This window comes from Cryptotermes secundus, unplaced genomic scaffold (assembly GCF_002891405.2).
Source record: "Cryptotermes secundus unplaced genomic scaffold, Csec_1.0 scaffold258, whole genome shotgun sequence".
Classification (NCBI taxonomy): Eukaryota; Metazoa; Arthropoda; class Insecta; order Blattodea; family Kalotermitidae; genus Cryptotermes; species Cryptotermes secundus.
In genome coordinates, this window is record NW_019730106.1 from 864963 (window position 1) to 880635 (window position 15673).

At 35.7% G+C, this 15673-nt stretch overlaps 1 protein-coding gene across 1 annotated transcript in view; it reads left to right on the plus strand.

The window, feature by feature from the left end:
* The window catches only part of LOC111866038 (mucin-19), a 519428-nt gene extending 513643 nt beyond the window's left edge, over window positions 1-5785 (plus strand). The window contains exon 18 of the mRNA XM_023854546.2: window positions 2070-5785. Within this exon, the coding sequence (XP_023710314.2) occupies window positions 2070-2345 (276 nt within the window). The 3' untranslated portion in view covers window positions 2346-5785. The remainder of the gene's footprint in view (window positions 1-2069) is intronic.
* Window positions 5786-15673: the final 9888 nt, after the last annotated feature.

A 15673-nucleotide genomic window follows, 5' to 3' on the forward strand; every position in this document is an offset into this window, starting at 1 on the left:
TCTTCCTTCTCTTTCTTCCTATCGGCGTCCATCCTCACCAGCATTTCCATCATCTGCTGCATCTCCATCTTGTCGCAGTAGAGTACACGATGCACAATAATTCAATTATTTGTCAGGCGTGTTTAAGTTCGTAAAAATTCTGACACCAAATTATCACGTGTTTTGAGTACGAATCTCGTTGATCACGTGTGTAAGTCCTAATCCCACTTCTGACACCAGTGTAACGTGTTTACGTTACAGAAGACGCCGTAGAGATGGTTAATTGGTTTATTTAACAATCTACAACTAACGGCTATAATTAATGATCACGATATTACGCGTTTCCACCGTTTACGAACCCTACAACACAATCTCTTAACACTGTCTTCACTTGTCTTCACGTACTGATTACGCGGGAGCTATACAAGTCTCCCTGAAATACACACTCCGAGTATAACTGTACTACAGCACTCACTAAGTATCGAAAGCACACAATAAGTCTTCCGCTCGCTGACTTCTTAGTTATCGCACACTCGCAGGCTGCTATGTTTCAACTGCTGATCACACTGCTGTGGGTCCGCTTATATAGCCTTGCGCTGTTGCTAGTGTGACGTGGCGGATAGCATAGGACGCTGTTGCTAGCGTGACGTCACCGCTGTTGATTAGCATTGCGTAGTTGCCAGGTTACGGGGCTCGGCTAGCTTCGGCTCCGCTCGGCTCTCTTCGGCTCCGCTCGTGACGTCACCGCGCGTTGCGCATTGCGGGGTGATTACTCGCCTATTACGGGAGCGTTACGTTACCGCTGAGGGGTGGGAGGGGAGCGCTGACTCACCCGCCGCGTCACTGCTGGTGTGGGGGGGGCTCGGCTTTCCGCACATGTCACAATATTTTAGCCTATTTTCCATATTTTGAAAAAATGAAAGTAGGCTTATTTTATCTCCATGCTGCCTATGTATCCCCCTATCAACTTCTTGAATGAATGAACCAGTCTTCATGAAACTTTGTATGTATATCATGGGATCTGAGCAAATCTCAACAGCCTACTTCATAAATCCCTCTCATTAGTATGTGTCTACATGTGTTTCTCCCCATTGTTGCTAGGCAATGGCTCGGAAAAGTCTACCTATCATTGCTAGGTGACAGCTCAGTAAAAATATTACCACAGCAAAACATACATATGCAAAATTAGAAGTATTGTTGGATGCATCAATTTTGTATGCATTTTTTGTTGTATCAAGGAAAGTATGTACTTAATTCTTACAAGAACTTCTTGTTCTTTTTGATGGATAGGCTACTGACCCTAAGAAAACAGACCTTTTTCAGTCTTGCCATCATGAACCGCTTATGAGAGCACCTGAGGGACAATGGCTGCTGATTCTCAGCAGCAAAGGGATCAACTTCTGGGTCCTCTGCTATTATCACTAACCCAGTAACTGTTTATTAGCTGAGAAGTAAGTTTTCCATCCATTCAGAATATTGTAGGAATCTTCAAGTACATATATCGTCATTCTAATTTTTACCAGTTAGGTTGGTAGGTTGCTTAGGTACTCCAGTACAGGTACAATAGGACATATGGAAGCCGATTTGCCAAGGGGACCTAATATGGATTCACCTCACACCATATGAAATCTTAACTAGGGTAATCTATTGTAAACAATTTTAAGTATTGTGGCTTTATTCTCTTATTGTAATCAGCCAATGTATAGTATCTGACTTGTCCTATATCATGTAACAATGATCTATAGAGACAAAATAAATACGTAAATAAATAAATATATATTGCTTATGATTGTAACAAATGTTGGTAGTATGCTTGTAACTTTGTAGATTTGTTTTGTTAACTTGTATTGCCAAATGACTTGTCCAAGTGTTACTATGTAGCAAAACGGATGAAAATAAAATACAATACAAATACAATACAAATACAATAGCCGAGGCAGAATTCATGGAGATTTACCTCCACGCTCCCATAATAATTTCTTGTTGTTTCAAGTACTACTGCACACATGGTCTGTAGAAGTTGCTAGATAGATTCTTCTCAATTATACAGCATATTTCCTGTAACTAAAATTTGACATTATGCATTTCAGGAGACTCAAATAATCAGTCAGCGTCACAACAACCTCAACGAATACTATGAGAGCTTGCGCAACAATGTTATCACCTTACTGGAGCATGTGCGATTACCTAATGGCAGTGGTGGTGGTCAAGAGAAGTTGGGCCATGACAACTTTGATAGTTACTTGAGCAAGCTTCAGACTCTGTGCACACCTGATGGCTACTGCAGTGATGAGAGCAACCGACCCCTTTATGAGACAGTGAAATCAGCATTGCAGGACTTTACTGTCCTCCCTACACCCATTTAGTCACCCAACTACACTTACTGTGTCCTTCTTTTAACCCAGGTGTAATTTGGAAATCGGTTTAGACTGTTTTCAGCTAATCGAATTAACAAACACTGAATATCATCTACAGAAGAAAATATATCGACTCCCAGATGTATGATTGGCCCAAGCTATTATAAATACATATTTTTAAGCAGCAGTATTTGAATAAAATTGTAGTACTTGCCATTTACTTACACAATACAAAATACTGAATGATAAAATGTGTATGTCTGATGATAGTCACACTTGGTTTACAAGATTAATTAACAGTATTAGTGAAAATGATATCAATGGAGGTCATCACATCAGGACAACAGTGAATACTTGTAGCATTCAATGGTGAAGGCAATGACCCTTTATTTTGTTGCAACTGTGTGTTCGGAATGCAAGGCATTAAATCTTTGGAAAATCCATCCTGTAAGATATTATCCATGTCTTGTATCAATAGTTATTGGAAGTACATTTCTGTGAGACTGTTTTCTTATTAAAAATTATTCAAAAGATCGCAAGTTCAGTTCATCGAGAATCAGAAGAATGTTGATAGGTTCCAGCAGATGCACTGTGTTAAAATTGTTGATAGATTATCTGCCTTCCTTCTGCAATTGAAATGAACCTCACATGAGTATCCACTCTGATAAATGTACGTTGGTGAGAGCTGCAATTTGTGAAGTCACATGTATGGAGACAATGACTGCATCTGTTCAATCTATTTATATGTGAATTTATGAGCAAGAATGATAAGCTTTTCAGACAGGAACAGTCATATTACTTTTGCATACTCTGTGCTGTCAGATTTGTAGTGAAATTGAGTAAGGCACAAATCAGACTTCATTAATGAAGTGCACAACAGTTGAATCTCCTGAAAGTGTCGGACAAGCATCGTATTTCATGTATAAGCATTTTGATTTCATAATGACTAGTTCAAGACTGTGAAGTGTTTGAAATTAAGTCATTATGACCTATTTCTTCAGATGTGGTGTGATATCAATAAAACTCAAATTGACACTTCAAAAGGTCATTGTACCAAGAAGAAATAGAACTTTCTAAATGTGAGGGCCCAAGCTAAATATAAAGGTGCATGTAACATAGTCAAGCAATGAGTGACGTGAACTTTAAAATCTCATTGAGGTGACTGAAATATGCAGATATCCAGACTAATCCTCTTTTATTTTTCTGCACTTAACTTGTAAAAAAAAGAGGCAGAAGTATTTTTCATATTGCTGACTCAGTACAGCTGTCAGCAGCTAACCAAGGAGTAGTTTAATGTGGTTAGTTAATGGAGTTCCTCGAGTTTATTTTTTTTTTCTTTTGTCTGGTTTGTGACTATTAAGTTGAATATATCAGTGTTGAAATCAGTGATGTTTATTGCTCATTTGTACACAGTTGTTGTTTTCCAAACCTAACTGTGCATTTTAATTTATGTAGTGATAGTGATAAGATGTTTCACAACGTTTTGTTTACAGATGTTTCCTATACATAATTAGTATTAATATGTTTGTTTGTTGTTAATGATGACATTGTTATGTTTATGATAATATGGTGCCAGCAAACTTATTAAGTTGGATGATTCTCTTTGAGTGTTCTTTCTAATTTATTCAAATTGAACAGTTTTATAAATGTGAAACTTTTACATATGTTATATATAAAAATTCTTTGGTTCCTTTGTGTAGTAGTGTGCTTTAATCACTGTTCAGTCTAATGCAATTAATGAACAAGAATCTGTCAAGATAAACAAATGAATAATTCCTCAGCAGCACTTCTAAAAATAGATATTCAGTGCTATATTCATAGGTGGTTAGCTGAGATCATAAGATGATTGATATTAAGGAAGGACAGATTTGGCAAGTATGTTGCTTGATGCATGATGCCTGAACAAACTGGAGCAACATGTGAGACCATCTTTGTTGTGTGCTATAGAGTTTCTGCTCCATAATTCAGAGATTTTGTTTTCATGTCTTAGATATATGCACCCACTATATTGTGACGATCTTCTCTTTCAGTTCCTGTTGTTATTAAATGTGCAGAAGCAGAGTGAAGTTTGGGAGAACTTGCTTGTTGTATATAAAGAAATAATATTGTAAAAATTTATTTTATAGCAAATCTGCAATATTTTTCACTGAAGTAATATAACTTTTTCCACTGAATCACGTTGCAAACGCAGACAGCTATCAAATAGCACTAGACACATATCCTAAGTAAATTAATATTTCAGGTGTGTTTGGAAACAGTTTGTTTAGATGACTTGAAAACAAAATCCCTATGCAATGTGAAGTGTACTTGAACTTGGGAAGCTCCTTACAGAGTCTCATTAGTCTAGAAGTAATGTTTTGTTTCTGAATACTAACTATGGTTAAGACATGATAGTATAGTATACAACAAATTAATTTATTTGTTAAATACTGGTAAAGAGAAATAATCAGTGTAAAGTATGAATGTTGCTCCTGAAGCTTATTGTTGCCAGACAGACCTGTGTAAAGTATACATCATTGTTAGGTGAAGAACAATCAAAAGGCACTCACCACCTGTTACAAGCTCAAGACTCATTATAGTAGAAAAGAAATATATACAACTGTAGATAGAATTTTAACTAGTCACACCTTGAACAAGTTCATAACTGCAAATAAACAGAAGCTGTATGTTAAAAATTTCTGTTAACTTGCCAACACAATCATTGTGTCTAAGTGTGACATGCAGCTAGCTATGAAAACCAAAACAAACAACCCCCCAAAAAAATGGAAAGAAAAGTAAAATCTAACAAAAACAAAGTTGTAGATGAGTACTCTGTGTATCACCTTGAAGCCATGTTGGTGTATATTTTATGGTCATTTTATTTTGTATTTTTGTAACCAAGTGCTGTGACAAAATGTTGAATATTGCTTTGTAGCCTCAACGAAAACCAAAGCCAAGGAGAAACAGTAAGTGAGAACCCAGTGGGGAACATAGTGGACAGGCTCCAGCAGCATTAGGATCATGACCACACTGGTTTTTGCATGGATGCTAGGATCTCAGTGACAGCAAGATGAACGAGTAAGCCACTAGGACATTTCAAGGTATTTATCCATGATGTGATATATGATAGAAGAATTGACTAGAGAAAATATTTTCCCTTGGTTTTAATGAGTTTGATCAATGTAGCAGGTATATAGTTTTGTTTTTTAACACAATTTTACTGTAATCATTCCAGTAGAATATATTCTCTGAATTTTCAAATATCTTTAAATGCCCAAGTGGCCCAGTAACAGATTAGATTGTTTCCATATGTAATATAGTAAAATACAGTAACATATAGGGATATAACGATGTATAATATGTATGTGTCATGGTGTTTCAAACTCATGTGGGTAAAAGTTTATCACAAAACGTTTATGTTGAAAAGATCTCTGTGTGCCACACTATGATTAAAACATTTGGGAAGTGTATGGCTGTTGTTTCACATTGAAGCATGCTATCATACATTGATACATACTGAAAATAGAAATACAATAGAAGATCTTCCAGAATTTGGTTCTCCTTGCTCCTATTTTCAAAATGGATTGATCTCCCTTACTTACTTACTTACTTACTTACTTACTTACGTACCCATGGAACTGACCCATTCTGGAAGAGCTGCCAATTCTGCAGCTATTTCCCAACAATTTATGGAACCCGAAGGTTCATTACCACGTTCACAAGAGCCTTCCACTGGTCCCTATCCTGAGCTAGATCAATCAATCCATACCATCCCAGTCTATCTCTCCAAGATCCGTTTTAATATTGTCCACCCACCTACGCCTTGGTCTTCCCAGTGGTCTGTCTCCTTCTGGCTATCCCACGAATATCCTATGTGTGTTCCTTGTCTCGGCCATTCGTGCTACATGCCCTGCTCACCTCATCCTCCTTGATTTGATCATTCTAATTATACTTGGAGAGGAGTACAAGTTAGATTGATCTCCCTTAATCTCCAAAATTGAAAAATTATTGCATATTACACTAAACACAACGAGAAAACTTTAAAATTCCATTTGCAGTTTATGGAAGTAAAATTAGATTGAGATATCTAACAGCTACAGCACTGAAATTAAGCCACTGCAGTGTTTGCATGTGCCCAGGAATTATTTGTATTTGAGAACTTTTCTGGAGACTACAGAGCCTGATGGTCTTGAACTTCTTTCTGATCTATGCACCTTCCATACCAGAAAATATTTAATCCCATTCTCATCCAACTAATATTGTGTCCAAATTCAAAGTATTAGTGTTCTACACAAACACAAGGAAGAATTTATCGACATTTGACTACCTTTTTTTAGATTTAAATTCTTTTTCAGTTTAAAAAATCTCAGGATTTTCAGTATGTTCAACCTATACAATGCCTGTTTTTACATCCTCATATATATGCAGTGTAGATAGAAAAGTACTGTGAGTGTGAAAAAATTTAATCTGGAGATTTTGACATTAATACGTTATTCAATCCCCCCCTCCTGAATATGAATATTGTTTTTGGAGTGCCATCGGTCTGTACAAGTATGTCCGTACATTTGTGTGCTGTGCAAGTACATGGATACTTGCATGGATTCTATTCATATTTCATGTTATCCATTCTGTATCAATGCCTGGTGAATCTGAGCATACCAGCTTCAAAAACAGGGGCTCTTCAAGAAGGCCTGAGGACATGATATAGGAATTTTGTAAAAAATGATTGTGATTATGTGTCAGTAATTTATGGAGACAGTATCCCTGAATAAAATCGCATAGATGGTACCTTTAGAAAATTAACGTTACTTGCAGTAAGGGCCCAAATGAGAAATATTAATATTCTCAAAATTGGTTTTATGGGTGAGACAGATTTCATTACGGCTCAGTATGCAGCAACCAGTAATGGTCTACTGAGCAGTAATCAATTTTGTTTCCAAGGTAACATAATCAAGGTCAATCATATCAATGAGGAAGTATTTTCCTAATGATTTCTTACTATATTGAAAATTTGCAGGGCATGTGATTCTGTTGATTAAATTAAATCAATCACCTAGGTAAGAGATTATTTAACATAGTCAGCGTATTATATTTCAGCATCCTGTTGCATTGTGCAACATTTTAAATTGTAAAGTATTCCATCTATAATGCAGCAAAGTCAATCCTTTTTAAAAGACACTAAAATATATTTAATTCACTAAAAAGTGTTTGCTAAATATTCTAAAATGTCATTAACTATGTATATTCGATGCCATTGCTGCATGTTTCAGCCACACATGGGCACATCATCAGGCAACACTAATTATTTGGGGACACAACTGCACTGCACACTTTGCCCTTAGTACCCCTAGGCACATTTGTTGTTGTTGGTGGTGGTGGTGGTGGTGGGTGTGGCGGCGACATCGATAACGACAATGATTTGCTTTGTAGGATATTTTCATCCTATTTTCATTTCAGTGTTCCCTTTAGTTGTATGTATTTAGGTACAGTGTTCCTTTTTAGTTTGTCATTCAATTTAGTTGTGTGTGTTTAGTGCTGTTCCTTGGCAAGGAATAAACAGCACTAAACACACACAACTAAAGTGAAGGACACACTAAAAAGGAACACTGAAACTGCCACTAAATAAGTAGGATGAAAATATCCTAGAAAGCAAATTAATAACAGAAACAATGTGCCTAAAGGTACTAAGGACAAAGTGTACAAAGTGAAATTGTGTGCACTAAAAGAATGACACTGCATACATATCATGGACGAAAGTGTACAGTGTAGTGGTCTCCACAAATATTAAGTATTGCCTGATGATGGCCTATGTGTGGCTGAAAAATGTAGCAATGACATTGAATGTACATAGTTAATGATATTTAGAATATTTAAAGAACAGTTTTAGTGAATTAAATATATTTTAGTGTCTTTAAAAAAAAAAGACTCACATCCTATACATATTCCAAGTTTGTTCTGATCATCCCATGCCACCTCATATCACTCTTAATGACATGTGTTAAAATACCATTATTACATGTTAAGAAGTGACCTGCCCTTGGTTAGAACAAAATTAAAGTTGCTAGGATGTAATATAGTTGTCTTTAAGGAAGATGTAGCTCTCCATTTCCACTGTGACATGTAAAATTTACTGTAGGTGTGGGGTTGATAAGTAATGGTACAACCCTCCTTATTCCAAGGACCTATCATCATCTCATTACCTCTTCTTTCCTTGATCGAAGGAACCATTTTTGAGATGCCAGCCACTTTGTCTACAGATGTCACTGTGGGGACATCCTACATAGCACCCTGTTTCCACCGGTCTTTTAGAAAACACTCACTCCTTAGTGAATATCGCATTGCCGGACGTTTCATTCATATTTATACAAGCACGCACTGCAAATTTCCGCTCCTCATTTTCGCTAGCCAATCAGCGCTCTGCAAATTGTTGCTCCTCAAATGCAAGTTTCGCTCCGCCCACCGAGCAGTGTATAAAGGCAGAGCACAAGCTCGCAAGTCATCAGTCATCAATTCCACATCAGTCTACAGCACACTTCGTCGCCAGCGCTCAGTCTTCGGAGGCATCGGCACTTTGCTGTGCCAGGCACGACTGCCTCGGCTGTCCAGCGGTCTCACCCAACTCACTGGGCAACTCGGCTGCCTCGATTCGCCTGACACACTGGGCAACTGGCGTAGCTACCGCCTCTCCACTCCTGTGACCACGCTCGGCAAGCAAACATTTTCCAGCAACCAAGCAACCTCCAGCAACGGCCGCACTGCGGCCAGTCAACTGACTCAGCCGCCTCAACACACCGCAACCAACATCCCTTCCTACCGGCGCGCGCCGCTCTACTTCACCGGCCAATCATCTCAGCAACCAACGGTCCTTTTCAGGACCTACAAACTGTTCCGAAGAAGTTGGTTGTCATTGAAGTAACGACAAAACAAAAACCCCACACCACCATCAACGTCATTATGTAATCTGTGCATAGAAAGCAATAGCACTCTGACTGATTTGAGACATGTGTCGCTTTGGTGATGATAATGTTGAATAAGCAATAGCTGTGTGTTATAGCATATTCCTTATATTGATTTCTTACAACTATAGAATGTAGTGATAACAAATATAATTAGATTTTTTACCTTTACTTTACAAACATACTTCACCTAAAAGAAACAAGTCACAATTTTTGTTTGTACTTCAGTGCTGTTGTGTGGTATATGTTCCTAGCCTAGTTATAGTGGTTGTGCAGTTAAAATCATGTCTATGAAACTATCAGAAGCATAAGATAGTGAGCTTGCCAGCAGTTGAGAACATCAAAATATCTGTTGAATATTTTTAGTTTCATACAGCCGATTCTAATGGAGTTTCTATTATTGCATAAATTTGAAAGAAGGGAAATAAAACTGACTGTAGTAGTAACTGAATCATGTAACTGTTATCAACTTTATATAAAATTTTATCCAACATCCTTCTCTCAGGGTTAAGTCCATACACAGATGAAGTTACTGGAGACTGTCACAGATGGTTTTTGTGTAATAGATTAAAAAAAGGTAAAGGTAAAAAAATTTTCCTATGCTTAACTAATTAAGCACTGTGCCATGAAGGCATGTAGGGGAGTTGTTCCATGTGTAGAAGATTAAATACTGATCAGAATTTTTGTATACGTCAAATGCTACAGGAAATATTGGACTACAGTGAGAGAGTACATTAGCTATTTATAGACCTCAAGGAAAAATGTGATTCAGTTAGGAGTATTCTACAATATTCTAATTAAGCTTAGGGTAAACATGAAGCTAGGGAGGCTTATAAACCTGTATTTAAATTCAACCTATAGTAAAGTCCACATAGGTAAACTTTTGTCTGAAACAAAGAGACACTTGTCACTCTAGCTTTTTAACTTTGCTTTAGAATGTGCCATTAGGAAAGTCAGAGTAAACCAGGTGGAACAAAAATAAAATGGGACATATCAGTTCCTGGCCTATGTTTATGATGTAAATCTGATAGGAGATAAATACTGTAAAGAAAAACACAGAAGCTCTAACTGATGCTAGTAAGGAGGTTGTTCTACAAGTAAACACATAGAAAACTAAGTGCATGTTGATATCTCATCACCAGAATGTAGGGCAAAATCAAAATATAAAGATGGTAAATAAATCCTTTGAAAATGTGGCAAAGTTCAAATATTTGTGAATGACAGTAACAAATTAAAATTTGATTCATGAGAAAATTAAAAGCCGTCTTAATTTGGGGTAATGCTTTTTACTATTCAGTTCAGAACATTTTTTTCTTTTCAAATACTGCCTAAAAACATAAAAATCGAAATATACAAAGCTGTGATTTTAGCTGTAGTTTTGTATGGGTCTAAAACTTGGTCTCTTATATTAAAGGAAGAACACAGACAGACAGTGCTTGAGAACATGGTGCTGAGAAGAATGCTTGTATTTAGACTCATGAGGGATGAAATAAGAGATGGTTGAAGAAATTTGCTTAATGAGGAGCTTCAAAACTTGTGTTCTGTGTTAAATACATCTAAATTGTTCAAGTCAAGGAGGGTGAGCTTGGCAGGACAAGTAGCAGACTTGGAACAGAAGATGAATACATGCAGTATTTTGGTGGGAAAGCCAGAAGGAAAGAGACCAATAGGAAGACCTAGACATTGATGGCAGAATAATATTTAAATGGGTCTTGGAGGAATAGGATAGAGTGATATAGTTGGTTGGTAGATTGGTTGGTTGGTTGGTTGGTTATGATTGTAACATATTATTTATGAAACTTATAAAAGACTATTCACTTAAATAAATGTGTTAATTTACACACTTTGGACTTAAATATTTTGAAAACACATGCAGAATTTATTTCTTAAGTTCTCCATAATAGACCAATAGATGTGAGACTAATTACCACACCAACATACTAGCAAGTATATAGGTAGTATAGATTAAGTCATCAGTTGTGAATGAGTGACTTCTGAGCATCTGTATGTTTGTGTCAACCATGATAGTGGGAATGCGTATATCTTGTTCAGTTTTTAGAAAAGAAGTCGTATGGTAAACATGTTCATAATTTAATCAGTCATATTTCACTTCACCAGTAATAAGCAGACTGCATTTGGTATGAAACTTGTCTGCTGCCATTGAAATGTCCATAAATCTAATACATGCTGACAACAAAATCTGTCAAAGTTATTTATTTAGGAATAAGTGGAGTCCAAGAGAATTTTCCTGTTGACTGTTAAAAAAACACTTTTGTTAAGTCATCTGCTTATACTGATGCTAAAATTTCACACCTTGTCTATACAATGAATATTACATAATATTCAATCTCCAAATTCATTCACAGAAATTAATAATTTTAATTGGCATTTATTTATGATAGTATACTTGAGTTATCGTCCACTTAGGGTGTGGAAGAGGGAATGATCTTGGTTCTATAATCCAGTATTTCTTTACTGAAACGGTAAAAACAGGTAATACAGAATTTTAAAAAATCTTCAGAATTTAAGTCATCTGTTAATAACAATAATGAACAAGAATTATGTCAGGAATTGCTCCGTACTGTTCAGTTAAAAGTCTCTTACTCTATTTACTTTCTACAACACTGACAGTGTATATACAATTATACAGAACAATGCTTTATGTCTTCGTTCATCCTGGACTGTCACGCTAGCAATAGTACAAAGATTATTAACACCATCCAGTGTGATTGATAAATGTTTTTTCTTTCCATGATTTATTTCACCGTCTTCTAGTGCATACACTTATCTACCTCACTCCTCTCTCTTGCACTACATGTTTCGGCACAAAAGTACCATCTTCAGGTGCTTATTCGATTAACATTAAAATAGTTCACTGCATGCCTTGTCGTCTTCATATTAAAATAATTAAAATATATATTTATCACATATATTGATAAATATTAAATATTAAAAATATTAAAATTGTTCAGGATTTTTCCTACGTCGTATCTCACTACTCGAGTCACATCTATCCTCTTCTGTCGGAGCACTCTTTCTATTTTCGTGTGTGTATTGTGCTTTATGTTGTGTCTTGCTCCTGTGACTGCGTGTGTTACAACAGCATTGAGCAACCATGCAAATGACATAAAGCAGTGGTATAAACTAGTATAACAGATTATTAACGTCATCCAGTGTCATTGACAAATGTTTTTTCTTTTTTAGTCTTTCATTCTTTACATGTTTCATTCAGAGCGACCATCTTCAGAAAGAAAGTATGACAACACAGCATGTCCAGAACACCTGGACGACACTGAGAGTCATGCTCTTCAAACAATGGAACCATGATGTGGTAGACATTCATCTTCTTTAAAGAGAAGCAGTATAAAGGACATGAACCAAATTGGTTCTAGATTTTAACAAAGTTTTAAACCATACTTGTAAANGCAGGACAAGTAGCAGACTTGGAACAGAAGATGAATACATGCAGTATTTTGGTGGGAAAGCCAGAAGGAAAGAGACCAATAGGAAGACCTANCTATAATAATTCATAAATATTTTAATAAATTCATGCATATCGCTGTAATTGTTAAAGGCTAATATTTTATATTCATGACATTGTAANTAGACATTGATGGCAGAATAATATTTAAATGGGTCTTGGAGGAATAGGATAGAGTGATATAGTTGGTTGGTAGATTGGTTGGTTGGTTGGTTGNTAATGGTGTATGTATGTAAAGATAATGACTAGTGACATTATAATAGTAGTTTCCACATGTATTGATATGTCTATCTGAAGATGGTCGCTCCAACCGAAACATGTAAAGGANTGTTAATTTACACACTTTGGACTTAAATATTTTGAAAACACATGCAGAATTTATTTCTTAAGTTCTCCATAATAGACCAATAGATGTGAGACTAATTACCACACCAACATACTAGCAAGTATATAGGTAGTATAGATTAAGTCATCAGTTGTGAATGAGTGACTTCTGAGCATCTGTATGTTTGTGTCAACCATGATAGTGGGAAGGCGTATATCTTGTTCAGTTTTTAGAAAAGAAGTCGTATGGTAAACATGTTCATAATTTAATCAGTCATATTTCACTTCACCAGTAATAAGCAGACTGCATTTGGTATGAAACTTGTCTGCTGCCATTGAAATGTCCATAAATCTAATACATGCTGACAACAAAATCTGTCAAAGTTATTTATTTAGGAATAAGTGGAGTCCAAGAGAATTTTCCTGTTGACTGTTAAAAAAACACTTTTGTTAAGTCATCTGCTTATACTGATGCTAAAATTTCACACCTTGTCTATACAATGAATATTACATAATATTCAATCTCCAAATTCATTCACAGAAATTAATAATTTTAATTGGCATTTATTTATGATAGTATACTTGAGTTATCGTCCACTTAGGGTGTGGAAGAGGGAATGATCTTGGTTCTATAATCCAGTATTTCTTTACTGAAACGGTAAAAACAGGTAATACAGAATTTTAAAAAATCTTCAGAATTTAAGTCATCTGTTAATAACAATAATGAACAAGAATTATGTCAGGAATTGCTCCGTACTGTTCAGTTAAAAGTCTCTTACTCTATTTACTTTCTACAACACTGACAGTGTATATACAATTATACAGAACAATGCTTTATGTCTTCGTTCATCCTGGACTGTCACGCTAGCAATAGTACAAAGATTATTAACACCATCCAGTGTGATTGATAAATGTTTTTTCTTTCCATGATTTATTTCACCGTCTTCTAGTGCATACACTTATCTACCTCACTCCTCTCTCTTGCACTACATGTTTCGGCACAAAAGTACCATCTTCAGGTGCTTATTCGATTAACATTAAAATAGTTCACTGCATGCCTTGTCGTCTTCATATTAAAATAATTAAAATATATATTTATCACATATATTGATAAATATTAAATATTAAAAATATTAAAATTGTTCAGGATTTTTCCTACGTCGTATCTCACTACTCGAGTCACATCTATCCTCTTCTGTCGGAGCACTCTTTCTATTTTCGTGTGTGTATTGTGCTTTATGTTGTGTCTTGCTCCTGTGACTGCGTGTGTTACAACAGCATTGAGCAACCATGCAAATGACATAAAGCAGTGGTATAAACTAGTATAACAGATTATTAACGTCATCCAGTGTCATTGACAAATGTTTTTCCTTTTTTAGTCTTTCATTCTTTACATGTTTCATTCAGAGCGACCATCTTCAGAAAGAAAGTATGACAACACAGCATGTCCAGAACACCTGGACGACACTGAGAGTCATGCTCTTCAAACAATGGAACCATGATGTGGTAGACATTCATCTTCTTTAAAGAGAAGCAGTATAAAGGACATGAACCAAATTGGTTCTAGATTTTAACAAAGTTTTAAACCATACTTGTAAATAGACTAACTATAATAATTCATAAATATTTTAATAAATTCATACATATCGCTGTAATTGTTAAAGGCTAATATTTTATATTCATGACATTGTAATAATGGTGTATGTATGTAAAGATAATGACTAGTGACATTATAATAGTAGTTTCCACATGTATTGATATGTCTATCTGAAGATGGTCGCTCCAACCGAAACATGTAAAGGATGAAAGATTAAAAAAAAGAAAAAACATTTGTCAGTGACACTGGATGACGTTAATAATCTTTTATACTATAACGATAAATGATACAAACTCCGTCCTAAGTGCAAACAATATACATTTATATGTCTTTGATCTTGTTCTTTCTACACTACATGTTTCGGCCTCTATCGGCCATCATCAGGTGTATACTCTTAACGTTGCTGCCACACTGAACCCAGTCTAAAACTTAACATTTAAAAACACAATGTCACGTTCTTCCTATTATCAACACATTCACACAAGAAGACTACATTAAATAACACCTGTACAGTGTGAAAACAAGAACTAGCCGCTCCAGCACTTAGACATAGGGCGAGTAACCCTAAGAATTTTAAATTTTAAATTTAAAATTTAGAGAAAATTTTAAAAGATTTTAAAAACATCATAACTAAAGATTTTTAGAGTGCTACTACAAGAATATCGGGTTTGACGTGTGCAACATAATCTACATACCAGACACATATCAACGATGTAGATGTTGATAATAGGAAGAACGTGACATTGTGTTTTTAAATGTTAAGTTTTAGACTGGGTTCAGTGTGGCAGCAACGTTAAGAGTATACACCTGATGATGGCCGATAGAGGCCGAAACATGTAGTGTAGAAAGAACAAGATCAAAGACATATAAATGTATATTGTTTGCACTTAGGACGGAGTTTGTATCATTTATCGTGTAGAGTGCAACAGGATGCTTAAATATAATATTGTAATCTTTTATACTAGTTTATACCACTGCTTTATGTCATTTGCATGGTTGT